The sequence below is a fragment of the Drosophila subpulchrella genome, chromosome 3R (assembly GCF_014743375.2).
Source record: "Drosophila subpulchrella strain 33 F10 #4 breed RU33 chromosome 3R, RU_Dsub_v1.1 Primary Assembly, whole genome shotgun sequence".
Taxonomy (NCBI): domain Eukaryota; kingdom Metazoa; phylum Arthropoda; class Insecta; order Diptera; family Drosophilidae; genus Drosophila; species Drosophila subpulchrella.
The window spans coordinates 7,189,381-7,216,298 of NC_050609.1; the positions used below are offsets into that span (position 1 = coordinate 7,189,381).

Genomic DNA, 26,918 nt, shown 5'->3' on the forward strand with positions numbered 1-26,918 from the left:
AACTGACACGCGCCCATCTCTAGCGGGAGCAAGACCCCCACGGGAAAAAGGAGAGAGCAGATGCCGCTCTCTCATCGCCGACTTGTTGTGAATCAATTCGGCTGAATCTGCACTTTGGACTTTCTCTTGGATCTCTGATTTCCAGCACTATCACCGTTAACAGTGGGAATCAAGATCTCACGGCAAACGGTCTATAAACTTTGGACAGGATGATCAACACCGGAAAGCTGGCAGGACGGACCCTGTTCATCACGGGTGCCTCGCGAGGAATCGGCAAGGAGATTGCCCTAAAGGCGGCCCGCGATGGAGCCAACATTGTGGTGGCCGCCAAGACGGCAGAGCCGCATCCCAAGCTGCCGGGAACCATCTACTCGGCGGCGGCGGAGATCGAGAAGGCCGGCGGTAAGGCCTATCCATGTGTGGTGGACGTGCGCGATGAGCAACAGGTGCGCGGCGCCGTGGAGGCGGCTGTGGCCAAGTTCGGTGGCATCGACATTGTGGTCAACAATGCCAGCGCCATCTCGCTGACCAACACCCCGGACACGGACATGAAGCGCTACGACCTGATGCACAACATCAACACCCGCGGCACCTTCCTGGTGTCCAAGGAGTGCCTGCCGTACCTGAAGAAGAGCAACCACGCCCACATCCTCAACATCTCGCCGCCGCTGAGCATGAAGGCCAAGTGGTTTGGGCCCCATGTGGCCTACACCATGGCCAAGTACGGCATGTCCATGTGTGTGCTGGGCATGGCCGAGGAGTTCCGCGATCAGGGAATATCTGTTAACGCCCTGTGGCCACGCACTGCCATCCACACGGCGGCCATCGAAATGCTCACCGGCCCCGATTCCGCCAAGTGGTCACGCAAGCCGGCGATCATGGCCGATGCCGCCTACGCCATCCTGAGCCGCGAGCCCAGGCAGTCCACCGGTCAGTTCTTTGTGGACGACGAGGTGCTAGAGTCGGCGGGAATTACAGATCTCACGGACTACGCATGCATCCGCGAGAACGCCGACAAACTGATGGTGGACTTCTTCGTGGAGGAGAAGGGAGCTCCGGTGGAGGATAGCGCTCCGGCCGGAGGAGCATCTGCCGCCCCGGCGTCTGGCGGAAGCGCAAAGATACCCCAGCTGTTCCAGAAAATCGAATCTCTCCTCTCGCCCGAGATCGTCTCGAAGACGCAGGCCGTCTTCCAGTTCAACATCAGCGGTGCCGAGCAGGGAACATGGTTCCTGGACCTGAAGAACGGCTCCGGTTCCTGCGGCTCCGGAACACCGCCCGCCACTCCCGACGCCACGCTGACCATGAACTCGAACAACTTCTTCGACATGTTCTCCGGCAAGCTGAAGGCGGCTCCCGCCTACATGACCGGCAAGCTGAAGATCAGCGGCGACTTCCAGAAGGCCCTCAAGCTGGAGAAGCTAATGAAGGCCCTTAAGTCCAAGCTGTAGGTGCAATCGAATTGCAGACTTCTTACTATTGTTTACAAACCTTTGATTTTATGTATTTTCTGAATAAAGTGTGAGATTCTTTTGAATTGTAATATTAACATTGGGTTTTGGCGTGGGTGTGCATGGGATTTTAAAACCTTTGTCATAACGTGTCTGTACTAATAATGGTGCTAACTGGAAGAATAAAACTTCTGTGATGTGATTCTAAAATTTCAGGAACTTTATCAATAGTTTTCCAGCTTTAATAGAAAGTTGAAATCCCCAAAACAGGAATTCCTCCTGTAATCATTTCTAATGAAATGTCTTCAGCATTTTGAACATTTAATATCATAATGTGCATATTCTCAAAATAAGCGTTTTTTCTGAATAATTTATAATGAAACGTGTTAAGCATTCTGAGCACTTAGACAATGTTATCGGATTCTGTAGAAATTATACATAAGACTTTTCCCCGTAGTTTTCGGGATTTTTCTAAAGAAACCTACAAGATTACAAGAACAATTATTGTAAGCCGAAATAATACAAAATATTTCTCGAAATTTGAAGAAAAAATATGAGTTTCTGCATTACGACTCGGTATAAAAGCCGCTGCCTATTCATTGGCACCATCAGTAAAAGGAAAGACTTATAACAACACTATTCACCATGGACGACGGAAATATTGAGGTGCGTAAAATAAGAAAACAAATTGGCCTAGCTTAATTGATTTACTCTTCAAACGCTAGCTTAAATATAATCGCTTGTTGGGTTGCATTTATACTGCCTTAAGTAAGAATTACAACCAGAAAGTCCTTGAGGATGAGGTGTCTTCCTTGCTACTCAAGCCTTTCATGCAGGATTTAGCCTTAAATGAACTTTCTGCCGGTTATAAAGTGGAACAGGCCAACTACGAATATAGCGTGCGCATGTATGAAAATTGTGATGCATTTCTTCAGGAGGCCAAGCTCATCATGTGCGGAAGCGATGCGAGCAAGTGGAAGGAGTTGCCGGAGTTGCCGGTACCTCAGAACGGCTTCCCGATACCAGTCGAGGCATTTGACAGGATCCAAGAAGTATGCGAGTCGCTCAAAAAAAAATTAAGAGTTGATATGTAATTATTTTGGTTACTTTGACCAAGCTTGAAGTTTGTTAATAATAAACCACAGCTCGAAATGTACAAAATTGTTGCTCGTTAATTTATGAAGTGCTTTTACATTTTCGGTTCAGTCATCCGTTTGTCATCATGATATATCACAAGGACGGTTCCAAAGATGTTGGGCCGTATATAACACTCTATAATTCAAACCTTAGAAGGAGGAAATGATAAAATCCTTTAATTTTCAAGAACATCTTGTCATGTCGTGTTATTATTTTTAAACAGTTGAATCTCATTATGAGCTCATCATTTTACAAGTCACTATCAAATTTTTGTGGTTAAAAACAGCACATAAATTAAACATAAAATATAGTTTAAATAACATTATGACTACATTTGCCCGGGTATATAAGGCTCCTGCTCATACATTATTCTTAACTTTGGAATAGTGCGGGTAACATCTCAAGAAAGTTTAGACTGACCATAGTTCAGCGTTAGAAAGGTTGTATTTTCGGCACACCTCTGCGCATCACACTTTTTATATTGTTGACGAATAAAATTTAGTAAATTATTTTTACCGGGAATAAGTACGTGTGTCCCCAGCTGATTAGTAAGGTATTTCTAAAATAAGAGGTACTTACAAAGACATTCAGCATGGCCTGCAGTTCGTACACGGTAAGTAGATATTGGAAAAATGTCAACAGGAGGTGTCTTAATCATCAGTTTTCCATGTCATATCGCTAGAACAAAACCCTGCAGCTGATTAAGTGCTTCTGCGGATGCAGCGACATGACCGTCGAAGAGGTTAAGAGGATCTATTTGCTGACGAATAGTGTCCACCAGACGTTGGTGGATCCTGATGCCACCAGACTGCTGCGAAGGTTCATGGAGACGAGGCGCTCCGGCGACAAGGTAGAGGCCGAGCAGTATCTGGATATCTACGAGAAGTGCGCCGAGCTTCTGGCGGAGAATCAGCGCACCTTCACCCAGGACGAGGTGGACGAACTGGTCGATCTGGGCCTGCCCTACGATCTCGAGCAGGATTTGTCCAGGCGCATGCTTAGCGCCAATCGAACGGACATCAATTGCGGTCTTAATCGCATCCAGGGAAAATGTCGCAACGAGATCGAGGCCAGCAGCGATTTCCGTGACTTCAGGGACGCAATCGTGGCTAAGATGCGTCGAGTGCCGAAATGATATAGTCATCGATATAGTGGATCGATGCCTTATGTGTTCACTGTGCAACGCCTACCAAAGTCACTTGGGTACCTTTGTAGAACCGCACCCAACCTCGTTCCTCTCTGCACCTACCCCAGTGCCTTGGTGCTTCCACACCCATTATCCTCTCGATCCAACACCATAGTTTAGTCATGGCCATACAACGAAGAAACGGAAACCGTCCTCCTATCTCAATGTGGCTTCCGACACGTGCTAGAGCCCAGGCTCATCAAACACTCACATTCTATTGAACCCACAGATACGGTTTATACCTTTTTACTTAACATTAAATATGTAGTTGTTTTTATATTGTACGCTTTGTAATGTTGTTACGCACTAGAGGTAGACTAATAAATTACCTGATACCAAATGCGAACAAAATTTGTTGTCTTTCTATTAACATTTTCTTCTGTAAGATCAATCTTTTAAGATATACATTCTTGATTAGGATTAGTCGATCTAGCCATGTTCGTCTGTCCCTATGAACGCTTAGATCTCGGTAACTAAGAAAGCTAGTAAGTTGGTAGCAAGCATACAAATTCTAACACTCAGTGCGCTAAAGTCTGCCTTGCGACCACAACTAAGTTAAACAGGCTTTGGTATGGTCTGTGGTACCGCTACTCTACGCTAGGTGGCGTGGCGATAGCATCGATAGTGCTCAATGGGAAAGTCGAAAAAATCTCCGCAACATACGAAAGTGCTCCAAATATTTACAAAATCGCAATATTTATTAAAACGGGAAAACATTTTAAGCCCGTATAGTGATTGATAACACCTGGACCTTTTCCATACAACTTTTTATTGATAATGCATCTTTGGAAACAAAAGCATAGGTAGGCAAGCAGGTATTCTTGGAAAAAGTATTTAATTTTGCTTTAAATAAACCGAAACAGGGACCAGGCAACACTGAATTCCTTTTGCTAAGACATTTCTAAGGCAAGATGTTGCTTTAAAAAATTATATGTTCCATATATTGATTGATAAGCTATCACTGATAACCTTTTCACACTGTTCTTTTTTCAAAGTCTTATCTTGGAAATAAAAGCGTTCAGTAAAAGGTAATATCCCGAAGAATCGACATCAAATTTAGTCGCGATGGCTTTCTCCTACTCGTACGAGGTAGGTAAAGACATTAAAAGAAATAATAATAGTGTTGCATTGAATAAAACAGGGCAGGGCCCAAAAAATGATAAAGTGCTTTTGCGGCTGCTCAGAAATCTCTGTGGAGGAACTCCTTCGCATTAAAGATTTGATTGGAAGGGTTATGGACATTCTTTCGGACCCGCCAGCCGCAAAGCTACTCCGCGAGTTCATGGAAGAAAGGCGATCCGGCGATAGGAATTTAGCCGAGCAGTACCTGGACATCTTCGAGAAGTGCGCCCAACTAAAAGCACAGCCCACCATAACCACGGAAGATTTGGACGAGCTTATCAACTTGGGCTTGCCTTATGAACTGGAGAAGGATCTAAAGGACAACCGAATGGAAAGCAGGGATTTTCTGAATCGCATCGAAACCAAATGTTGCAACATAATTGAGGCGAGTGCAGACTTTCGTGATTTTGAGTTAGCAATAGCTAAAAAAGTGCAACAGGTACCGAAGGAAATGAAATAGAACGGGATTTAAAAACAATATTCAGTCCAAGAACCAATCACAGTTTAAATCAAATGTGCAATAGCCATAATTAACTAACTTTTTTAGTTACTTGATCCCAATAAATGTGTGTATCTTTTACTTAAAATCATATATACTTTGTTTTATAATGAATGCTTTATATACGTGTTAAGCTCTACATCTAAAAATATTTCCAGTTCAGAAATAAACGACCTAATACTAAACGCCTCTCGTACTGCTTAGGTTTTCTTCCACGAGTAATACATTTCCATTGGCTTGTTTACCTAGAAAATGATAGGTATGATTAGTAAGTTTGGGGTTTTTAAAATATAAGCTAAAGCTCGACATACCTTCCAGAATTTATCGTTGACCTGATGCAACGTTTGGTTGCCATTCAGGATGACCAGTTGCTGGGGCTGTGGAGCGACGTAGATGCAGAAGTTGAGCAGGCGACAGGCCTCCGGCAGATCAGCGCCCAGATCGAGGGTCAGCCGCATGGCCAGATACTTGCTAAGATGATCGACGGTGGCATTGGCTGTGGTCTTGATGTAGCGCACGCAGTTCTCCTTGAGTGCCCGGATTAGCTGGTTATCCGCCGACATCTCCGTGGGATGAGGCTTGAACACGAGTTCAATTTCATCGTTGATGCCCAGCTCGCCATTGCCCTCGCCCTCGGTGTCGATGTTGGAGTCGCCCTCGGTGCGGCAGTCCATCTGTGAATCCGACTCGGACTCCTCGGACCGCTCCGAGGTCAGCACCGACATGGCGCGCTTCGGTTTGGAACTGCTTGAGTTAGAGGGCACCGGCGACGGAGTGCTCCGCATCGAGGGCGGATTGGAGGCGTCGTCCACTTGCATCCGGGTGGCGGAAGTGCTGGCGCCCGAGTTGGCCGACGAGGAGGGTGCCGCATTCGAGGCGCTGGTGATGGCCGAGGCCGCCGAAGTGCCCGAGTGACCGGGATCCCGGTTTTCGCGATCGATGCTATTGGTATTGCTGTTGCTATCATTGGAGGCTGTGTCGTGGACATGCAGTTGATTGGAGGCATTGCGGGCAACAGCAGCGGGTGCACCTGGAGCAGGAGGCGCTGCCACACTGGGAGCACCATTGGCATTGCCACCGCCACCTCCTCCACCACCCTTGGTGCGGAATCTTTGTGGCCGGTTCTGGGACTGCAGCTTGATGCCCTCGTTGATAGAGTTGACCAGCGCCTGCTGCGACTGCGTCTGGTTGAACTTGGCCATCACCTTTTCCTGGATGGCCTCGTACTCCTCGCGACTGGGGTAGATCTTCGAGATGAGCAGGTCGAAGTTGGGATCGGCGCGCAGGGAGCGCTTGGAGACGAGCTTCTTGCGGCACGTGGGGCACTCCTTGTTGCCGGAACGCAGGGCGGTCACAATGCAGTCGGAGCAGAAGCGGTGCAGGCACTCCTTCGTCGTCATCGTCTTTTTGAGCATGTCCAGGCAGATGGGACACATCAGCTCGCTGTGGAGGCTCCGCGGGGACACCGCGATCTCCGTGCTGTCTGTGATCACCTCCTGCGGCTTGCGCTGCAGCTCGTACAGCGACAGCTCCCACGTTTTGTTCGGCGCCGGGTCCAACGACGTCATTTTCACGCCAATTCTGAGGCTTTTCAATACACAAACACCCTTTTTTTCAGAATTTTCGCTGAAATTTTCCAAATTGGCTTGCAGTGTGACCGTGGTCCGGCTGTTTAATAAAGCCGCCAGCACGAAAGGCCGAAGAGCCAATTAAGTTGGTATTTTATTTTGGTATTTTAGATTTTAGTACTTTGGTGGCGCGTATATTTGAAATTTTTAGATCTTGTGAATGGAAATTATAGTGGCAAGATCGTTGTATGTATGACACACGCTCAGATATTTTATCAATTTTTTCCAACTAACTTAAAAATGGTTTTACTAGAAAGTCATAAAGTAGTTATTCTGTCCCACTAGTAGTTAAAATTAAAAATTCGATTAGACACGTAGTATTTCATAATTTAAAGACCATACTTTGTTATTTTTCCGTAAGCAATATCTATTGTATGTCTAATAAAAAAAAATATCCAGAAGCCTAACCAACTGCTGAAAATCACGATCTTAAATATTATACTTTGAAAAGATTCCTAAACTGAAAGTATTTATACAAGGTACTCATAAGTTTCAAGGCCAATAAAATGGACCCCAGTGTTAAATATGGATCCGCCAGATCCTTTTCGGTTGACACTCTGTCAACACCTCAATTTCCACGACTTCTTGGGGCTGTCAATCAAGGCGTCTGAAAGCATTTACCGGATCCAGCCAAATATGGCTTAAATGCAGAATTGCCGTTAGCTAAATTGCAACCGAATGGGATTCTCTCGACTTGGTGACGCTGTGTGGGGCCGGCGAGTATCCAGAATGCAGAATTCAGAATGCAGTCGGCCGGTAATTGAATTAGAGGCCCTGGCAGCCACATGGGAGTGACTCCTTCCTCCACCAGTCTGCATGCATGACGACAATGACCCTTGAAGCTGAGCATTCCATTACTTTTGGATCGGTTCGGTTAGGTAAGGTTCGAATCGGAACGGATCGCGTGCTGCCCAGGTTTCCCAAGCCAAAAGGTTTTCCCTGGCCCGGCTCACCTGTCACATTCACAATCGCTGAGCAATGGCAAACTGCGCATGTGCGGCGGGAGTGACGTGGCAAATAAAATAAACCATAGGCAAATGCCGCCGCCGTTTGAACGAGCGGTGAAATTGCTGGACATGCCTGGCATGGCTAACAAAAATAGTGGAAAAAAATGTTTAGAAAATAGAGAGAAAAAAACAGTTGTCATATCCCAAAGGCGCAGGCGTTGCCACTTTCGAATTCCTCATTAGATCGCCCAGCTAATTATCGTGCTTGGGAGGCGTGGCCGATTTTTGCTCACACCAAATTGCTGCCTCATGGCGGCAGTAATTGCAGCATCTATGTATGCACTCAACAAAAATCTTTTTTTGCTGCTAAATTGGGTACATAGAAACTGTTTTAAGGGCACAAAAAAAAACTCCCTAAGACTTGGGAATTCCCCAACAGTCAAAAACAATCTAGGCTTAAGAAAAAGTTTTTACCTCCATTTTAAGAACTATTTAGTTATATTTATATAATAGGATAACGACATAGCCAAGTATACAAATAAATACCGTGAGAAATTGAATTAACAATTTAAAAGCCCATCTCAGAGTTCCAGTTAAGACTTCATTCAAGTATTATATAAGCTTAACCTAAAAAATGTAGCATATTATTTTTTATATGTTGTATCGTCAAATAATTTATACTTGGGACAGCAAATTTCAAATAAGATTTGGACTGAAAAATACATCTATAAAAACGTAATTCATTTGAATTTGCCAATTTTTTCCGAGTGTATGCATGTAAATGCCTATGCCCAGCAATTTTCAACTTATCGAGGTTATCCACCGCGGCACCTTACCAGCAGAACCACCTGAATCACCCGAGCCACCGCACCACTTGAACTTGTGCACCCACACGACGCTCGCGGATCGGTGCTGTCCTCGATTCCCCAGGTTCACGACCCACATGGCCGGCTCGCCAGAACTGAAGAACTGGCAACTTTCTTGAATGATCCCATCCCAGCCAGCTTTTCCATCGGCCAGCGTTTATTGACATTAATCATTTGCGGCAGCTTGCGGAAATTTGCAAGTACCTGGCATAACCTAGCAGGTACTTCTGGGAAATGGAAATGATTGCCTCTCAGCACACTTTTTATGGCAGCTTTATGGAAGGCGGTTTACTTTACGGCCAAGAGGCCAGGGATTTCGATTCCAACTGGCGAAAAAAGAGGAAAACCCATGTTTTTCTATTCCATTTTCCTTGATTGCTTTTTTTTTTTTGGTCTTGGATATGATGTTCTTTTTGGCCACTCAATCATATTTGTTGGCAGACCGGAAGGAAGCAGTCGCCATTTTGCTTGCCCCGCTGTCTGCGCCATTTTGTTGTGTTTTTGTACAATTTTTGTGAGTCTATGTCTGCAAATTTGTAGCCATTGTTCGCATTTAAAGTGAAAGTTGTGCTCTGATATAGAACGAGCTGACCAGCCAGAAATTGCGAATGCCTAATTGGGCTTAACGAGCTGAACTCGGGGTGGGCGTTTACTTTGATGTTGCTTCTACAGGCAAAAAAAAAATTTGGATTTGGAAGTCTATTTCACTAATAAACTTAACAATTAAAATAGTAATTTTATAAAAACATGTTTTTGTAAATACATAACTACATAACGTTTTAAAACCAAATTCCCATACCAATAAAAAAAAGTTGTGTAAAGATATATCTTTTGGCTGAAGAATTCGCGCTTTGATGAAAAAATGGCGCACAAGTTAAAAATAGATTGTGAATAATTTTGTAGTTCCTAAAGACCTTATAAATCGATGTATTATTTATCTAAATAGTATGCAATGAGTATTACTAATTGAATTGGGGTTCGGAAATCACCTTTTCTTTCTGTGTACCAGTAAATAAGCTTGGCCCAAAATTGTGAGTAGACCGCAACATGCCACTTAGCCCCTAACCCAAAATCAATGATGGGTATGGAGTGTGGTATGGTATGAGAATGGGAGTTCTCGAATTCCGGGCCAGATTCAGACAGTTAGAATGTCACCCACACACTCACAGACTGCCCACCTGGAATTGCAATTGCAATCTGTTAACTTGTCCAAAACAAAGGCTGCCACTTCCCAAAGCCAAGAGCAAAACCAATGCCACTCATAGCCAACAATTGACAATAACAAGCAGGCGGCGTCCACCCAATTTTCAACCCAAACCGTTGGATAGTCCCATTCCATTCTTTTGGTGGTGCTGAAGTGGCTCGGCAACACAACATCATCGATAACAACCACTGAAACAGCAGCCACACAATTGGAGTTCTTCAATTGCCCACTGTCCAAATATTGCCAGAGATCCCGAGAACGTAGCGCATTGTTTGCTCGTTATTATGGACGTGGCTCCTGATGGGAACCTGACCTGGGATTGGGATTGGGATTGGGAGTGCGATTGGTATGGGTTGGGTTTTGCAGAGCGGGTTCTTTTGTCTTTTGGCCGCGTACATACCATAAATAAATCTCAATTAAACTGCAACCCCATTGCCATGGGGGCGTTTCCCATGGACGACGGCACCACGGTAATCAATCAATGGACCAGGCTACTCCCAAGTTTCCCGGGATGTCACAGATGTCTCCCCACATTCACACCCCAACTCCCAGGTCTTAACTTTTCGGCTGCCACTCTTTATTCTTTTCTATGCCACGCCATGCGGCACTTGCATGTTTATTATTTGGCCTGGCTCTTAAAAGCCGGTCCCGATCTGCAGACTGGACACAGTCCATACAAAGAGTGTTGGGATGGGAGGAAAAAGCAGGATGGGAGGGGGGCTCGAACCTGGCCAAGTCGCGACGACGTCACAGTCGTTAAGCGTGACTTTTGTTATTGTTGCTTTTTGCATACCGTCGGAAAAATGGGTAAATATGGTAGGGGGGAGCGGGCTGGGGAACGGGAACGTAAACAAAAAGCCGAACTCTAAACTCAAAGTCGAAGCCAGTCCACGAATAACCAAAGGCAGAGAAGAAAGAAACCAGAATGGTTCTGCAAAAATCGATTGCTGAATGCTCTATAATACCACAGAAATTGGAAGAGATTTGAATACTCGTATAAACATAAATACATAGCTTAAAATATTAAGTTATTGATTATATAGTAGTCATTTTTTTGTTTAACTTGTTAAAACTTTTTAAAATCTCATATCAAACAAAACCTTAAAACATTTGTTAAACCTTTTAAAAATATCTCATCTCTTTAAACCGATTATATACCATTTAAATAAAATTACAATAATATTATTTATAATATACACAGAGAAAATTCTGACGTTCTCATCTGAGTTGAAAATGTTCTTAAAAATAGAACGACATTTTTAAGTTGAAAATGTTTTTATTTTGCTCGAATCAAGTTGAATTGGCGGTATTTAAGTACATTGTATGTACAAATAAACTATTAGTTCAGTCCTTAGTGTATTTTTATCAAAACGTTGTTAAATAAACTCAATTTAACTTTTCTCTTCTCACCATTTCGTTCTTATATTGATACCAAACTGTACTTACACGATTTTTAAGAACGAATGTTCTCAATTCAAGAACAATGTTCTCAATTCAAGAACAATGTTCTCAATTCAAGAACAATGTTCTAAGCTAGTTTTCTCTGTGTAGGATAATTTCGCAAGATAGTCCCAATTATTAGAATAACTTTAAAGATCGTTAGAACACAAGAAAACACATCATATTTGCTTACTAGTTTCCGAAACAATTCCAAATGGGATTTCGAATGAGGTTTCTTTCCGGGAACCAGAGTGATTTTATTAACCTAGGGTTAGTCATGGCGGTTAGCCGGACTTACGTGATGCAGCAGCCAGCTGAAATGCCCGAGACCACTCGGTATTTTCGTTCTGTTTCTGTGGCATAAACGGCGACGACGACCGGCCCGCTTCATTCAGTCTTTGGCGAGATTTTATCGTGTGCGGACGTGTCTGCGGCTGACTTGCGAACTTGAATCCGAAAAACGTATAACGAATTCCGAAATTGAAAACTATTCACGCGATTTTAGATGCAGTTTTTTAACATTTGGCGCCACAGCAAAAAGACTTTGAGACTCTGATTCGATTGCATTTACTTTAAATCACCGTTTGCCACATGCAAAAAGTGCCACACAAAAAACACAAGTTCATCAATATGAGTCCAACATGGATGAGAACGGCGGCCTGGCTGCTGGGGTAAGTTACCAGGACTTGGAGCCTGGAGCCCTAGCTTCGTTTTAGGGTCCAGCGTCCTCGCTCCTTTTCCGTCTGCGTGGCCATGTCTACACTGACCACCACATCCTTCGATTCCTCCGCTTCGGTCTGGGTTTCTTGATTTCTGGGGGGACAATAGTGGGGGAATGCGATGAGATGAGGATGCTGGGGATGGGGCTATGAGTCACCTACTCGCTGGACACCCGGTGCCTGCTGCGGTGCATGTGCAGACCACAGCGCCTGCACTTCATCGTACAGCTCCACGAGCGACCGGTGGACAACCTCTTGTCCTTGCTGACTCTGACTCTGCGGATGAGGGGCGGGGCTTTTAGCTGGCTGCTAAATCAGCTTCGAGAGACATTTTATTGTTATTTGCCTGGCAAAGTTACACTGCAGATATCTCACAAAAGTCTAGAGGTTTCTCGAGGCACCCATATCTCTACGTCTACTTTCTGGTTATTGGTTAGCTTTTCTACTTACAATGGATTTTAAGACCTAAGGTGTGCTCATTTTTATGGAAGTCACATTTATCCTATCATCTCTACTTAGGATTCATAAAATTTTTAAAATAGTCTTAAAAAATAAATGTAAGTTACAAAAATGGGTTTTCATCTACAATTATTTTTTTGAGGATTTAAAGTTAAATATTTCCAAAATAAATTTATGTGAACGGTAGTTTTTATAAGTGATGAAAAATACAAAATGCATTCAAGTTCAATTGGCATTTGGTAAAAGCAGCTGGCGCATTTTGATTTATTATCGTCATGCCCAGGTACAAAGTAAAAATTATTTAAAATCTTATTAGAAATACCTAAATGCCTAACATGAATGGGTACATTACACTAAAATACAAACAAATACAAGTACGAAATCTTGCCTGTTCTTCTCGAAGATTCTCCTATCCAAAATCTGTTTTATGAATATGTGAATACGTTTGAACAGTACAATAAAATATACCTTTTTATATGAGGGCCTTCTTATGCCGGTCCTTTAATTTAGTGTTCTTGGAAAGAACTAAGCTTAAAACCCAGTGTTCTATTAAATATCCCTTACCTTTTCATCCTGAACTTAAAACTCGGTTTAGGAAAGATTTTTTTACACTCCTCCTTTGGTGACGATCTGTCCGTTGGTAAGTTATCTCCGATTTGGTTCAGCGGGACAGGGGTTAATGGTTCCAATGTCGCCTCCCTGGGCAGATCCACCATCACTCGCCTGTTCTTCACTTCCAGCAAGGTGAGATCAATCAGATGGTTGACCGAGTTCAAAACTTCGTTCTCGATAAGGTCGTTCTGGCTCTTGATGGAGTCGTGGATGAGATAGAGGGCCTGCAGATGGGGCTTGATGACCTCCTCCTCGTCATCATAGGTTTGGGTATTCATGTGCTGAGAATCGACCTCGGTCTGCATCACAGCATTGGTAAAGTGAAGCTCAGTTTGGGAGCCGAAGGAGACACTGATCAGCTGGGTTTGGGTGGAGCTGGTCTTGGCGGTCAAATCCGACTGGGTGATGCGACTTTGCATTGACTGTTTCTCCGTTTGACATCCGAAGGATTGCTGGCCGGGATTGAAAGTCTGCTGTTCCCGCGCCATGTACTGAACCAAATCGGTGGTATCCACCTGGCTGCTGATCCACTGTTGAAGCATCGTTTGGCTGGCAGTGCTGTCCAGTTGCAGCTCTGTGCCCACGGCAATGCTTGAGAAGTGCTGGACGGGATTGAAGGTCTGCTGATCCCTGGAAACGGTACAGATCAGATCGGAGGTATCCACCTGGCTGCTGATCCACTCCTGGCGGGCCGTTTGGCTGGCACTGGTCTCTAGGAGCACCTCTGTGCCCACGGCAATCGAGTTATGATCCACGAAGGTCTGGGTGAAGCCATCCTCCAGGAAAACCGGTGATCTGGAGATCATCCCACTTCCTCTCTCCAACATTCGCTGCACAAGACGACGACGCTTTTGCAACCTGCTTCTTAGAGAGGGAGTGCGTCGAATCCGCTTCACCTGACGGATCACCAGCTTTCCCATCTGCAGCTCATAGTGAACCAGGTAGCTGGGGAGTTTATTTGATTAATTGGTGATAGGTTAACCTATCCACCTGACCCCACACTCACCTCACTTTCCCGCACTTGAATCGCTTGTGCCGACGTATGACACCATCTGGAGAGATGGACATGGACACCAGTAGCAATTCCTTTAGATCGAAGCGCATTTTGAGTCTTCTTCCTTCTTCTGCTCTCAATAATTATACAACGTACAATTTTGACAATAACGTATCTGTACTATATTTCCCTAGCAGTGTGAGGTTCTGAATAATGTATTCCAACCCATACAAATAGTTCAGAATTATCGAAGGTGTGCTGATGTGTGCTGGCATTTTACCAAATTTTCACACGAAACCCTTTTCGAAACTTCGACTTCAAGGAGCCCAACACGCAACCTCATGGTGTATATCCTATAGGTACATATATATATATAGCATATATCTTGTATGGCTGCGGGCTCCTTTGTGCTGGCAATTCATTAATAATTCAAAAATGCCGCATATGTTCAGGACCAGGACAACGAAAAATAATAAAAAAAAATGCATTCACTTATTCTGCAATTTATCAATACAGAGTTAACATGAAAATGGCCACAAAAACCACAGCGCAGACACAGAGGACACAAAGGAGTTGGAGCTACCCGCCTGGGGTGTTTGTTTGGCTTGCATCGGCAGGGATTTTGGGATGGGGACTCCATGGCTATAAGGATGGTATGGGGGAAACTCCAGGCAGCATGTGGTGGCCACTGCTAAGTACGTGTTGATTTGGGCGCTTTCGATTGGGCTCCCATGGATTTGCAATCCACAAAATCGATTGGCCCCCATTCCCGTCCATCAGATCCAGCTCCCAGATCCCGACTGCAACTCCTGCTCCTGACTGGCCTCTAATCCCGCCTGCAGGCACAGTTTCCTTGCTGTCTTGCACTCGAAATTTATGCAGTTTCTTCGGCTTCTAAGGTTTTTTGTTCTTTTTTGCATGCATTATCTTTTTGCTTTTCGTAGAGCTCGGAGGCTAAGACTTGGCTCAGAATGCCGGGCACGTTGGCTGGCCTTCGGTTACATTTATTGCATAAAACCCAGCCAATTTCCATGATAATTTGTAACGAGCGCAAGACCGCCAAGGGGTTATATCGAGCTATATATGTACTATGAGTATATGTGAAGTCCAGCTTAGTCGGTCAATAGCATTTCGCTTGACAAAGTCGATACGGGATCGATCTCTGGTAAGAGACCTTAAGACCTGCTGAAAGTCCAGCAATATAATCACATAATGTGGCATTTCAAGCCAAGGTATCGGTGATTGCAACACCCCCGGAGATACTGATAGCTGGTTCTAATGCTCCCATGACTCTTGAGTTTCCCAGCGATACCTCCCCTCAACCCCCCCCGGGGCGAAAAACCCTGTAATTGTACGTGCCTATTTGCATTTTTATCTGCTTTGTTTTCCGCTTTCTTCCTTATTACAACTTGACACTCGAGCAGCGGCAAGTAGTTTTCAGTGGTTTTCAGTTTCGCATTGAGGCAGGGGCAACATCTATTTAAAGTTGAGGAGTTGGCTTACATGATGGGTATGGCCCCGCCCAAAAGCAACGCGAAATTAAGACCTTGGGGCATCTCACCTGTCAAAGTGAATGCCGCCAGAATGACCCTGAACCCGGGAACCCTGGAAGCCTGAACCCTGTGACCCTGGAATCCCTGGCCGTGGGGTCCAATCAAAAGCCGCAGGCAGCCTAATCCCTTATAGAATTTCGCACATGCAAACGAGCTATGCCAGCCCATAAACCGATGGCCATTAAAGCAGTTTTGATCCCGCAGGTTCTACTGCCTCCTGTGCCTCGCTTCCATATCGATGGCCCAGGGTGCCGGCAATTCGGGAGCGGTTTTGGCCAAGGATGTGGCCCACATGCACAAGACCAAGAAGCTGGATAGGCGGACGGTAGCGGGAGCTGGAGCGGGATCGAGATCGGATCCTCTGACGACCATCAAACAGCACAAGCAACTGGCCAGAAGCGCTCATGGCCTCAACAAGAAGCTGCTCAGGTGAGTTAACACACTGGGGAAAAATTATATAATAAATCTTACAGTCCAGCGTGATGTTTCATAGGCTTTCCTTGAGCACTTGCAATTTATATTTATAAAATCTTTATGTTGATCGCTTCAATCTGATTAGCCTTGTGTTGATTTATGCTTATATCATTATTTAACGAGATATATCAATACCACATTATCTTTTCTAAAATGTAACACTTTAAAGTGTTAATATAGTTATTAAAACATTCATTAATATTAGAGGCAATGTGCAAAAAATTTATAAGATTTCTACTTAATGTTGTTCATAAAAATTGAGGCCTTTTACAAACACAATTTAAAAACAATAAATGTTCAAAGTTTTAGTAAAATTTAGCTTGCGCAACAAGATTTCATATATTTAAAATTTATTGAAAGTATGGTTTAAAATTTAAAAGTCTTTAAATTCACTACAACATTTTCAGTGCCTAATAATTATGTTTTTAATTAAGCCATAATACAACATCGTAATTAACCTGTCCTATTAAACGATTACAAAGATTCAGAAAAAACGTAGAATGGTAATTCCTGGACAAGTGATAAGTCATACATCCAACATTTGTTACGCATCTTTGAGTTTGGGTATTTATGTATCCACACCTGAAGATTAAAGCTATATTTTTCTCACTGCCGACTGGGATAGTTGGGGGTATAAAAAGGTGGACGCCTCTTATTTTGGGCTTAATTAAAGTACCGTGTCCAGCTCATCCCCCCTCAACGGCCATAAATTATGCAGTGAAATATTCATGGAAAACGCTTGCAACGTTTGCTAGACACTAGACACTATGTCCAAGAATTTCCCCTACCAACCTCTATTAGACCATACGAAACCAAAACCAAAGCAAACCCAAACCCCCCCTCCTCATTGCAGCCAGATGGGATTCATGAAGGTGAAGGCGCCCAATAGCCACAACCGGAAGCGACTGGCGGTTGAGTCACGACGCCATTCCTCGCGCGATGATTCACACATGTTCATCATCAAATTGCCGCCAAATATGCACTACTATGCAGGACCCGGTGCGAAGAATTCCGTGGCGATGGAGCAGGACAAGTCTGGTAAAGGCAGCGCTAATGGTTACCACAATGGTAGCAACGCACCTAAGATGACAGCAGCAGCATCAGCAGCAGCAGCAACATCGGCGGACACACGAGCAACATCAAGCACGCCAGCAGCAACATCGCCTGTTGCCGAGGCGTCGGCGTTGAAAGCTAACGGGAAAAAGGTAAACGGGATTCCATTAGGTTACACCATAGACATAGGCACACACAATACCCCTTCTGGCCATGTCTAAGAACTGGCTCTCACCCAACAGATCTCTGTATCTGGGGGCCAGGTTTGGGCCTAGACCGCGATAAACATCGCCGCGCATGCGCATAAAACAAATTGCAAAACGAAGAAGAGAAGCTGATGTGGAAGCGAAATGGATTACCCATTTTGTGGACTTCGAAGTGAACGAGAAGAAGGCCAAGAACATGCGACTTGCAGTTGCTATTTTTATGCGTGTTACCCCCAATGACCAAAATGGGTATGTTGGACCCTGCCAACATAGCCTATAAATAGCCATTCGATGGGTTTTCCCAATGACAGAGGGGTATCCAAAAGTCCAGAGAGCCAGAAGTGCCAGACAAGGGGGTTTCAATACAGCATTCCGAGCTGTAATACATGGCCTTTGTGGAGCTGGGGCGCTGAATTAATGCAGCAAGTGTCAATGTCAGTGGATGTCGGACAGGCACGATGGCACGAAAATTATTACGCTCTCACGACTAAGACCTGGTACCAGTATACCTGAACCAGAAATTAATATGCAGGCCATTAACCAAGTCCGAGCTTCGGTAAGTCCGAGCTGGGTAATGTTGTCTAATCAGTGCGCGTTTTCAATTGCAGGTCTCGTTTCCCTTCAGCTCGAACGGGAGACCTGGACGCATCTACCACTGGAACCTGCCCGTCCTCAAGGAGGCCCTCGCGAAGAAGCCCCACTTTGCCCACGTCTCGGCAGCGGACCGAAACCGGCTGTTGGACATCCAAAGTGTGCCCACCTGGCGCCAGCCCTGGGAAAATGAGACCGCCGAGAAGGGCTTTAGTGCGGGTGCGGGGAAGGCCAAGTACCGCAAGTCCCTGAAGCCCAAATCGCCCACATACTACGCCCCCTCGCAGGCGGTCAGCAAGCAGAGCTTCCACAAGTATTTCGCGGGCAATGGCAAGCCCAAGGGTTTCTACGTCATCAAGGAGCACCAGAAGAAGCCGCAGTTCTACCAGAACATCATCTCGTAATCCGGTTGAATGGGAGTCCTTGAAATACCCTCGAAAGACTGCGGTGCCGGGCGTTCTATTTTGAATCTTTTTACCAGGGGTTCTCCCCTCTTCCGTCCAGTTTCCACTTGGAACCCCTTCCGAGCAAATCCCTATCTGAGCACTCGAGCAACTGTTTAACAATTGCAAAGGGTCAAGTCTATTTTTATACAACGGCAATGAATACAATAACAGATGGGCTGGTCCAGGAAGGCTATACCTCATATCAAACGGCGATCAACCATATCAGCACAAAACAGGTCAATACCATCTCGTTATTATTATTAAAGGTTTTTTTAAAGGCTTCATTTGAGATTTTTGTGCCATTTAGATCAAAATGGTACCTTATAAAATATACAAATTGCATTTTTGGTTTAATATAATGATATTATAAACGCCCACGAACAAAATTAATCGTATTATATATTTAAGTCCGAATTTTAATCAGCATAAAATCCAGTTTCAAATACTCTTAATGTACATCTTATAAAACTTTGAAATATATCAAATTGACCTGAAGACATATCGGTTGAATCTGCAAACTCAAAACCTATGAAGGATAACCCTCTTAAGGACCAGCCCAACCTGCATTTACCTAAGCAACTACGGCAAGCAATAAATTATGGCATATATCAAGCTAGGTTTAAGTGCATGAACGATTTTGTTTTGATAAATAAATATTGACTGATTTTTAAGTGCAATCCCTTTAAATACCTAGCATGGCAGTCAGAGTCAGACAAAGAGCCAAAAAGGGGGCGGAACTGTCTGCTGCGAGTTTGTTGACTTGGACAAAGGTGAAATAACGTCGGAGTCGGAGGGATTTGGAAGGGGAAAGGTGAGTGTCTGGCAAATTTGGCTGCTGTCACGACAGAGACACAAGCCGAGTTCTTTATGCTGCCCAAAGAGCGGAACATGGTTGGCAGAAAAAACAAAAATCAAGCTAATTATATAAGAGGCTATCGCTATAAGACCGGGCGTGTTCTGACTAAGCCCTATGGGAAGATTTAAGATTGGGCCTCAAAAAATAAGAAACGGAAGCGGGCGAGCGTGCGCATGCGCAGTTTCTCGTTCGGCAGATAACGCCGCAGACAGAGATACAGATACATATTTATAAGACAGCGCCAAGTCGCCAGAAGTAACAGCCCCATAATGACACAAAATCGGGCAGACAGACGGCGCACCTCCAAACTGCCGCATAAATAATGTTGTATGTTTTGTTCCCTTCGCTTTCCTCCATTATTTTTTTTTGGCGACTCTGGCGCATAATTGTTATTTGCAGCTTATGTATTCCTGATTCTGAGCCCGAGTCTGCTGACTCACGAGCGTTGAACTTTTCACCCGTATCCGTGGCATATTGAGTGCGCGGCTTAAGTAGATTTAATGACTTGTAGTTTCGCCAGCGAATGAGACATAAATCACTTTTATGACAAATGGAGGATGGGACCGACCTTCCCATTGATTTTTTATGGCCGTCATCATTGTAAATGGGAGGCTGGCGATGAGGATGGAGCCTTGCCATGCAGATAACCGTTGTGGCAATCTCTTAAGTCGGATAACATTCGTTTCCCCGAATGTGCTACAAATGCCACAGTATCGCTGTCGCAGTCGTTGCCACTTGTTAACGCCATTTCCGCCTGTCATATCAAAATAATTATCTCAAAGTGTTGCTCAAGCCGAGAGTCCTAGGAACGAAACCAACCCAACTGACATATAAACATATACCCAACCGAACCGATCCGAAACAAGACTCGTTTGCGTGCGCGGCAGTTCGGCGGTCTATCTGCAACTACTGGACAACTTGATCTGCAGAACAAGTTCTTCACGCAATCTTGATTGCAATTATGTAATTCGAAATTCTTACTAATTAAACTAACATTTCGTCTAATCGTATTTGCATTGCACTCGAAACATAAGCAGCTGGAATCACTCTTAAAAAAATTCAGAACTCGTTTGATTTTCCCTCTGAACGGTTGGATAATGATTCAGATTACATTTAAATAAGGTCTACCTTTATAGTGATAGAAATATTTATTTCTTAATGCTAAAATATACAATTTTGCATTTGAGGATTGAAGAAATAGTGTGTATTTAAGGAAAGAAGTAATATTTCAATCGCCAACTCAGCAGAATTAATACATTATTAAGTAACAATACATCTTTAAAACAATTTAGGCAGGAAAAACCAGATTACATGCTTTAATGTCAGAGATTCCTAGCAATTTGCAGGTTTTGCCATAACGAATTGGTTCGTTCTTAAAGAGGTAAAAGAAATATAAACTCATTTTTGAAAACCCTTTTTAAAGCTAAAGAAGGCATAGAATTCAGAAGATCAACTAAAATGAAGCTTGCCGTCCTCTTCTCAGCGTTTTTAGGCATAGCCTTCGCAATTCCGATGCCACCTGAGCCATATTCCAGATATTCATGGCCTGGCCTTGGAATCCCTCCCAAGGTTCCCGAAGGAAAATAGGTCGATCTTTGCATCCCCATTTCAAACTATTAGTAATATTGTATTACTTTGTTACTACCACCATTTATAAATAAAAGCTTTTATAATTTTCTCACACAAAAGAAGTTCTGGAGAGGTAGAGTCTTTTAAAAAAGTCCATTGTAGCCAAGATCTTATAAATGGTAAAATCGAGGAAAGTCCAAACTTTTTCCTGGTATTGTTATCATATATTACATATTTAAGTATTACGCAACAAGTCTAAGCGTAAAATGTTTGTTTCTTTATAATTTTAATCGAAGCAGCCGATGCTGTTACGAATTAATTCGATCTACGTAATAAAAGTTGGCTATATAAGGCAGGATCTTAAGCACTTGGGTATCCAAAATGAAGTTAGTAATCATCTTCTTGACAATCTTGGTCGGAGTTTCCGCACGGTTGAGGGCGCACACTGTGGGTGGACGATAATGTAGCAAAAAGTGGATCTGCTTTTGTGAACATTAAAGAAAATACCGTAATCAAAATGGTAAACAATTTTACTGAATTTCACTAAAAAATTAAACTTTTTTAGTTTATTTTTAATCCCAATAATTCGATATACTTAAAAGTTTTAAGCTATAGGCATAAAAAATTCAATTCAATTTGGATTGTGACTTTATAATTAAATAATCCCGCCATGTCGTTATTTTGGCGCCAAAGTGACCTGATAACGATAAAGGTTATTTTGAAGGGTTGTGGCTCTCAGCCACACTGGCCCAAGCGGCCAAAATTAACAACAAACATGGCACTGGACGCCAAACTGAGGGACCTCATCCTGAACACCCGCGTTCCACTGATCCTGGACCAGTTTCCCCTGGAATGGGAGTGCTTCGAGGGCTCACTGCACGATTGGTGCGAGCGGTTCGACCAGGAGTCCACCGATCCTCCAGCCTTCGAACTGATGTCCCTGGCGGACAGCAGGACTCCTCAGTGGGAGCGGAAGCGGGCGAAAGCCACTCACCTCAGCATGCAGCAGTTCCTGCGCGAGTACGGAGTCCTGGAGGAGGATCACACCCACTGGGCGGCGTACCAGTACAAGAGGGCCCACGAGATGCCCGCCAGTTGCCTGAGGGGCATTGATTTCACCTGCTTCGGCTTCCCGGAGCATGGCAACGACTTCAGCCTCTGGCTGGGATCGGAGCAGGCCAACACGCCATGTCACTACGACACCTTTGGCGTAAACATCGTTGTCCAGGTGCACGGCTGCAAGTCCTGGCTGCTCTTCCCGCCAGAAACGCCGCTGCAGAGCACTAGGATTCCCTATGAAGAGTCCAGTGTCTACTGCCTGGACAACTTTTACGCCCCAGATCCGGGGAAGATTCAGCGGTATGAGGAACTGGGACGAGAGGCCTACCACTGCAACCTGCAAGCGGGCGATGTACTCATCGTTCCGCGTCACTGGTGGCACTACGTTGAGGCCATGTCCACGTCGCTGAGTGTCAACTACTGGGTGCCGCTGAAAGTGGACTTGGACCTGGCTCTGGACGAATTCCTAGTCAAGCACATCGTGGAGAGTTTCGTCAAGGGAGAGAGCGATGAGATGAAGCAATATCTCCTAAATCCCAACCAGATGGATGACATCTCTAGCAAGCCCAGCGAGCTTTTTGCCCAGTTCGAGCGGGCAGTGCAGAATATGGAAAGCGGTCAGAGCAATCGCAAACTTTGGGAAACCGATTACCTCAGCCAAGCGGACTGGAAAACCCTGTTGAACAGCGTCAACCTCACTGTTCGCCCTCTGGAGGCGATGGCTTATGATGAATACAAGCTACTCCTAAGTGCCAACTCCAAGAGATTCCAAACAGATACCAGTTCGCCAGAGCCATCTCCTATCAGTTCCACCTGGGAGCTCCTAGTGAGCAGCATGTGTGCCCCGCGGGTGATTGCCGGAATGAAGCGAGAGTTCTTCCGGAGGTTGCAGCAAAGTGACCCGTCGTAGATTAACACAAAAATCTTTTGACAAAACGTTTACTAAGATGCGTGATAATATTGTTGCATATATGAGATTAAAATCCAATAAGTCATCAACATGTATGATACAATTTCCAAACAGAACCAGAATAAGGAGCATTAAATGCCGAATACCATCCATCCTGCCTCTCCACCATCCAGACGCATCTGAGGCTCTGCCATGCGATTGACCCTTGGGCGGAACATGCTGTGCACATGTGGACATGAACTTGGTAGGTTACAGGGCCATTTACCAGCCCGGTGGCTTCTGGTTGGGATAGCCGCCCTGTTGGTTGGCATAGCTGCCGGGATAGGTTCCATAGTGGCCGGGTGGAGGTCCCTGCGGGAACCCTTGGTACTGGTAGGCTAAAGAAGGCAATAACATTATTAAATATTCATTTAACTATGGGGGTATCCCTTACTTCCAGGATACGGCAAGGTGCCGTAAGGGTTGAAGCTCTGTGGCATTGGCGCGGGCACATAGGCGGGATATGGCACACCTGGCTGGGCTCCATACGGAACGGGCATGCCTTGCACCTGGGCCGGATACGGAATGTTGGCTGTCGATGCCATAGGCGGCGCACCGGGTGCAGAACCAGGTGGGATATCTAAAGGGAAAAGGATGTTGATAAAGTAGTTCCCTTTTTAGTTGAGGTACTCCACTTACCGCTGCCACTGCCCGATGTAGAAGCGTAATGCGAGGGCAGTGCCGGAGTGGCCGGACAAGCCTGGCGACTGGACTCCGTGGTCAGATCCTTGAGCAGCTCCTCCTTTTCTGTCTTGCGGGCGAACACATAGTCGCTGATCTTGTTCTGGAATACGACCAGCAGCTGTGTAAGGTCATTGTAGAACTTGGTACCCTCCTGTAGGTTTCCAGAAAGCTCAATGTAGCTATCGTAAGCGCTGGCCAGTTCCTGGTACAGAGTGTCCCGCGAACTGCCGCAGCTTCCCGTCTCGGCGACGAAGTCACCGTGGGCGCTCTGGATGTCGGCAACCAGTGTCTGTTGGCGCTCCACGCTCTCACGCACCTGCTGTTGTAGGGGATTGAGCACTTGGCCAATGCGAGCCAATGACAGAGCGGGCTCATCGATAGCACCATCCTTCTGCAAAGCAATCAAAAACTCGTCCTTCATATCGAACGTGGTTCCCTTAAGCTCCGATTCTATGGCCTCGCGCTCCGCTTTAATAGTCTCAACGTCGTCCATCAGCTTCTTGAGACGCTGCACGCTGGAGCAGTTGGGATCTACACTGCCACTGGCTGAGGGAAGGGACTGCTGGATTTGATCGGGTGGCAAGGACAGCAGTTGGATGCCCTTTTGGTTGGCCTCGAACTTCTGGCGAACCACCTTGTCGGCTTCAATGGCATTGGTGATGACCTCGCGGTATTTCTTGGCGTTGGTGCGGAACATCTCGGCCAACTTTTCGGAGCTTAAGCGAGTCCAACGCTCCTTGAACTGTGCCCGCAACTGGTTATCAGAGTCGCGTTCTTCGTCCAAAAGCCTTTCGGTCTCGTCTAGGATCTCGCGGTTGCGGTTCAGTAGCTCGGGAAGATCCTTCAGCAGCGTCTGTATGTTTTCAATGCCTCCCTTTTGGCGAACTTCCACGGCCTTTTCCTTTAGCGACGGTGGAAGCCCACTGTTGCCATCGGCTGTCTCAACGGCAGCTGGAAGATTCAAGCTTGCCAGGACAGCGTTCAGAGTTTGGGTGGACTCGCGTAGCTTCATGATCTCAACATTGACGATCTCATTGCGACGCATATCGGAGGCGGTGAGAGCGCGATGAAGCTCCACCGGCACCAGGCCAGTAAAGATGTCCTTGAAGTTTCCGGCCATGGGCACACCGATGGGCAGTGGCTTGGCCAACTGTGCCTTTCCCGGGGAGGCCAAAGTGCTCAGATCTGGAATAATTTCGTTGTAGATGAACTCGTTGTCCTTGGTGGACTCGGCCAGATTGCGCTTGGCGCGGCTAAAGTATTCATCCAAGTAGGTCTCGTTTCCGCCACGGGACTGAGCCGCCTTGAAAAGATCGATGGCGTTGCGCAAGCGGGCGATCTCCTCGCCAATCTTCTTGGAGGCGCGGCACACGAGACTCTGGTACAACTGGGTGAGGGCATGGAAGCCAGCCTGCTTTCCAGCCACTGTGGGTATCCACTCCTTCTCCCACAGACTGCGCACAGACTCCTTTTGCATGGCACGAAGCACATCGGCATAGAACTCCTCCGCCTGACAGCACAGCTTGGCGATGATCTGGTCCTTCATGTTATCTGTTGGGGTATGAATAGATTATCTTGTTAGTCTTAGCAGTGGCATATCTCTTCTGATTATACTTCAACTAGTGATTAGTGACTTTATAGTTCTCTGACATGTATGATTCATGCCCTATTTGGTTATCATATAAAAATTTGATGTATGTATAGGGTAATGAACCCTCAACATATAAACAGCGTTTTGTTGATAATCTACATTTTTTGGTTAACCTTTTATTATTTAACAAATTATTGATATATGGTTCATTGATAAGAAAAAAAGATAATACTAAAAATAATAATTAGCGGTTTTTTGAAATGCTTGTGTATATATACAACTTATTAGGCAACGTGCTCTCCAAAGATGCTTGTAGCTGATAAAATAGTTATATCGCCCAAAGTAAATAGAAAACCTTAGCTCATAGATAAGCATTTGGATAGTATTAGTACTACATACCTTTAATGGCCTTCAGGATGAACACCTCCTGGGCCTGGGCGACCATCAGAGCTTGCAGTACGGTCAGCGTATCTTGGCTGAGATCGGGCGTGGGCTCAGAGGGCACCGCCGCTGGAGTGGCTCCCTTCAAGTATTGAAAGATGCCGGCACTCTGCTGTAGCAACTTGATGGCCAATTTGAGGCCCTCATCCGAATCCAACTGCTGGTTGGCAGCGATGCTGCTCTGCAGGGCGGCAATGTTGAAGAGGACACATACCTTCTCGTAGAGCAAGGAGGTGTGGGCTGTTGGGGATCGTAAATACATAAGTTAGATTGTGAAATAAGTGGCACATGGATGAATCACTCACTCAGGCTGATCTTGCCCCCGAAAATGGAGCCCTTGTCGAAGGCATCCTTCCACTTGAAGGGTATCTGCAGTTCGCTAACCGATATCTTGGTTTCCAGCGCGCAGATCTGGTCATAATAGCTGGAAATACAAAGAGGGGCTCAATAAATAGAGGCAATATTATCCATTGGTAAACGACTACGTCATCCGAGAGCTTGTTTACGTCTGACCGCCGCACCAATACAGTAGCACCAGGTAAAATGGAATGGAATGGGTGTGATTAGCTCCTACTTTTCAGCGGGTGACTCATCTGGACTTCCCCGAAAAAAGGCCACAAAGACTGGTTAAGTACTCACGCATAAACAATCTCCAGTGAAGCCTCGTACTTCTCGAAGAATTTCCAAATCGCCGTATTGCGTTGTTTCGAAAATTCGGATACGGCCTCTGCATATTTTCCCTTCTCCTCCTCCGTAGCCCCGTTGTAGGTGCTCTGGATGAGGTTGTTCAGCGGCTTGACCACGTCCACCTCCGACGGCTTCTTCAGCGGCACGCCCAGAAACTTCGACATCTTTTCCTGTTCTGCGGAGTTTGTCTTTTGTCCGATTCTGATTCAGATTCTGATTTCCAAGTGATATTAATTAAACGTCTGTCGCTCTTTTCGAACTCCGCTTTGGGCTCTCTTTCTCCTCCAACAGCTGGCCTAGGGATGACAAGCCATCGATTGTATTATCGATAGCATTCAGTACCGGGTATTGGAACCTCGAGCAGTTCCAATTTAAATTAATTTTGAAAATATATATTTTTAAGAACAAACCATTCTCAATATAAATACAGCGACTTTTAAAAATGTTGCCAAGAAAAATATCACAATAAAAACATTTATTTTTAAAAAAAATATC

The 26,918-nt window shown here is 45.1% G+C and overlaps 8 protein-coding genes across 8 annotated transcripts; 5 read left to right on the forward strand and 3 right to left on the reverse strand.

Moving 5' to 3' along the window:
- Positions 1–68: 68 nt before the first annotated feature.
- On the forward strand, positions 69–1,549 carry LOC119563256 (hydroxysteroid dehydrogenase-like protein 2). The gene has a single exon (XM_037876570.1). It carries the CDS (start codon positions 210–212, stop codon positions 1,449–1,451), a length of 1,242 nt encoding a protein of 413 aa, XP_037732498.1. The 5' UTR covers positions 69–209; the 3' UTR covers positions 1,452–1,549.
- A 1,493-nt stretch (positions 1,550–3,042) lies between these two features.
- On the forward strand, positions 3,043–5,488 carry LOC119562901. Its single transcript, XM_037876026.1, has 3 exons — positions 3,043–3,201; positions 3,271–4,863; positions 4,916–5,488. Exons 1-2 carry the CDS (start codon positions 3,181–3,183, stop codon positions 3,721–3,723), a joined length of 474 nt encoding a protein of 157 aa, XP_037731954.1. The 5' UTR covers positions 3,043–3,180; the 3' UTR covers positions 3,724–4,863; positions 4,916–5,488.
- On the forward strand, positions 4,840–5,356 carry LOC119552705. Its single transcript, XM_037862453.1, has 2 exons — positions 4,840–4,863; positions 4,916–5,356. Exons 1-2 carry the CDS (start codon positions 4,840–4,842, stop codon positions 5,354–5,356), a joined length of 465 nt encoding a protein of 154 aa, XP_037718381.1.
- A 10-nt stretch (positions 5,489–5,498) lies between the features above and the next one.
- On the reverse strand, positions 5,499–7,054 carry LOC119562900 (E3 ubiquitin-protein ligase RING1). Its single transcript, XM_037876025.1, has 2 exons — positions 5,707–7,054; positions 5,499–5,640 (listed from the first exon to the last, which is right to left on the reverse strand). The coding sequence occupies exons 1-2, from the start codon at positions 6,961–6,963 to the stop codon at positions 5,596–5,598; spliced, it is 1,302 nt and encodes a 433-aa protein (XP_037731953.1). The 5' UTR covers positions 6,964–7,054; the 3' UTR covers positions 5,499–5,595.
- A 4,834-nt stretch (positions 7,055–11,888) lies between these two features.
- LOC119552720 lies at positions 11,889–19,258 on the forward strand. Its single transcript, XM_037862474.1, has 4 exons — positions 11,889–12,151; positions 16,022–16,246; positions 17,145–17,496; positions 18,159–19,258. The coding sequence occupies exons 1-4, from the start codon at positions 12,072–12,074 to the stop codon at positions 18,543–18,545; spliced, it is 1,044 nt and encodes a 347-aa protein (XP_037718402.1). The 5' UTR covers positions 11,889–12,071; the 3' UTR covers positions 18,546–19,258.
- On the reverse strand, positions 12,032–14,494 carry LOC119552711. Its single transcript, XM_037862464.1, has 4 exons — positions 14,277–14,494; positions 13,223–14,215; positions 12,362–12,475; positions 12,032–12,293 (listed from the first exon to the last, which is right to left on the reverse strand). Exons 1-4 carry the CDS (start codon positions 14,372–14,374, stop codon positions 12,182–12,184), a joined length of 1,317 nt encoding a protein of 438 aa, XP_037718392.1. The 5' UTR covers positions 14,375–14,494; the 3' UTR covers positions 12,032–12,181.
- A 2,139-nt stretch (positions 19,259–21,397) lies between the features above and the next one.
- LOC119554202 lies at positions 21,398–23,059 on the forward strand. The gene has a single exon (XM_037865006.1). It carries the CDS (start codon positions 21,683–21,685, stop codon positions 22,979–22,981), a length of 1,299 nt encoding a protein of 432 aa, XP_037720934.1. The 5' UTR covers positions 21,398–21,682; the 3' UTR covers positions 22,982–23,059.
- LOC119554194 (programmed cell death 6-interacting protein) lies at positions 22,997–26,706 on the reverse strand. Its single transcript, XM_037864993.1, has 6 exons — positions 26,376–26,706; positions 26,042–26,160; positions 25,695–25,976; positions 23,660–25,255; positions 23,415–23,600; positions 22,997–23,358 (listed from the first exon to the last, which is right to left on the reverse strand). Exons 1-6 carry the CDS (start codon positions 26,585–26,587, stop codon positions 23,243–23,245), a joined length of 2,511 nt encoding a protein of 836 aa, XP_037720921.1. The 5' UTR covers positions 26,588–26,706; the 3' UTR covers positions 22,997–23,242.
- Positions 26,707–26,918: the final 212 nt, after the last annotated feature.

Coding starts and splice junctions, on each gene's coding strand:
- LOC119552720 (XM_037862474.1), top strand. CDS start 12,072: ATGCAAAAAGTGCCACACAAAAAACACAAGTTCATCAATATGAGTCCA. Junction 12,152..16,021: donor ACGGCGGCCTGGCTGCTGGG/GTAAGTTACCAG, acceptor TTGATCCCGCAG/GTTCTACTGCCTCCTGTGCC. Junction 17,497..18,158: donor TGAAAGCTAACGGGAAAAAG/GTAAACGGGATT, acceptor TTTCAATTGCAG/GTCTCGTTTCCCTTCAGCTC.
- LOC119552705 (XM_037862453.1), top strand. CDS start 4,840: ATGGCTTTCTCCTACTCGTACGAG. Junction 4,864..4,915: donor CTTTCTCCTACTCGTACGAG/GTAGGTAAAGAC, acceptor TGAATAAAACAG/GGCAGGGCCCAAAAAATGAT.
- LOC119554202 (XM_037865006.1), top strand. CDS start 21,683: ATGTCGTTATTTTGGCGCCAAAGTGACCTGATAACGATAAAGGTTATT.
- LOC119563256 (XM_037876570.1), top strand. CDS start 210: ATGATCAACACCGGAAAGCTGGCAGGACGGACCCTGTTCATCACGGGT.
- LOC119562901 (XM_037876026.1), top strand. CDS start 3,181: ATGGCCTGCAGTTCGTACACG. Junction 3,202..3,270: donor TGGCCTGCAGTTCGTACACG/GTAAGTAGATAT, acceptor TCATATCGCTAG/AACAAAACCCTGCAGCTGAT.
- LOC119562900 (XM_037876025.1), bottom strand. CDS start 6,963: ATGACGTCGTTGGACCCGGCGCCGAACAAAACGTGGGAGCTGTCGCTG. Junction 5,641..5,706: donor TCAACGATAAATTCTGGAAG/GTATGTCGAGCT, acceptor ATCATTTTCTAG/GTAAACAAGCCAATGGAAAT.
- LOC119554194 (XM_037864993.1), bottom strand. CDS start 26,587: ATGTCGAAGTTTCTGGGCGTGCCGCTGAAGAAGCCGTCGGAGGTGGAC. Junction 25,977..26,041: donor CGGGGGCAAGATCAGCCTGA/GTGAGTGATTCA, acceptor GATCCCCAACAG/CCCACACCTCCTTGCTCTAC. Junction 23,359..23,414: donor CACCTTGCCGTATCCTGGAA/GTAAGGGATACC, acceptor TGCCTTCTTTAG/CCTACCAGTACCAAGGGTTC.
- LOC119552711 (XM_037862464.1), bottom strand. CDS start 14,374: ATGCGCTTCGATCTAAAGGAATTGCTACTGGTGTCCATGTCCATCTCT. Junction 14,216..14,276: donor TTCAAGTGCGGGAAAGTGAG/GTGAGTGTGGGG, acceptor TAAACTCCCCAG/CTACCTGGTTCACTATGAGC. Junction 12,294..12,361: donor AGGCACCGGGTGTCCAGCGA/GTAGGTGACTCA, acceptor TTGTCCCCCCAG/AAATCAAGAAACCCAGACCG.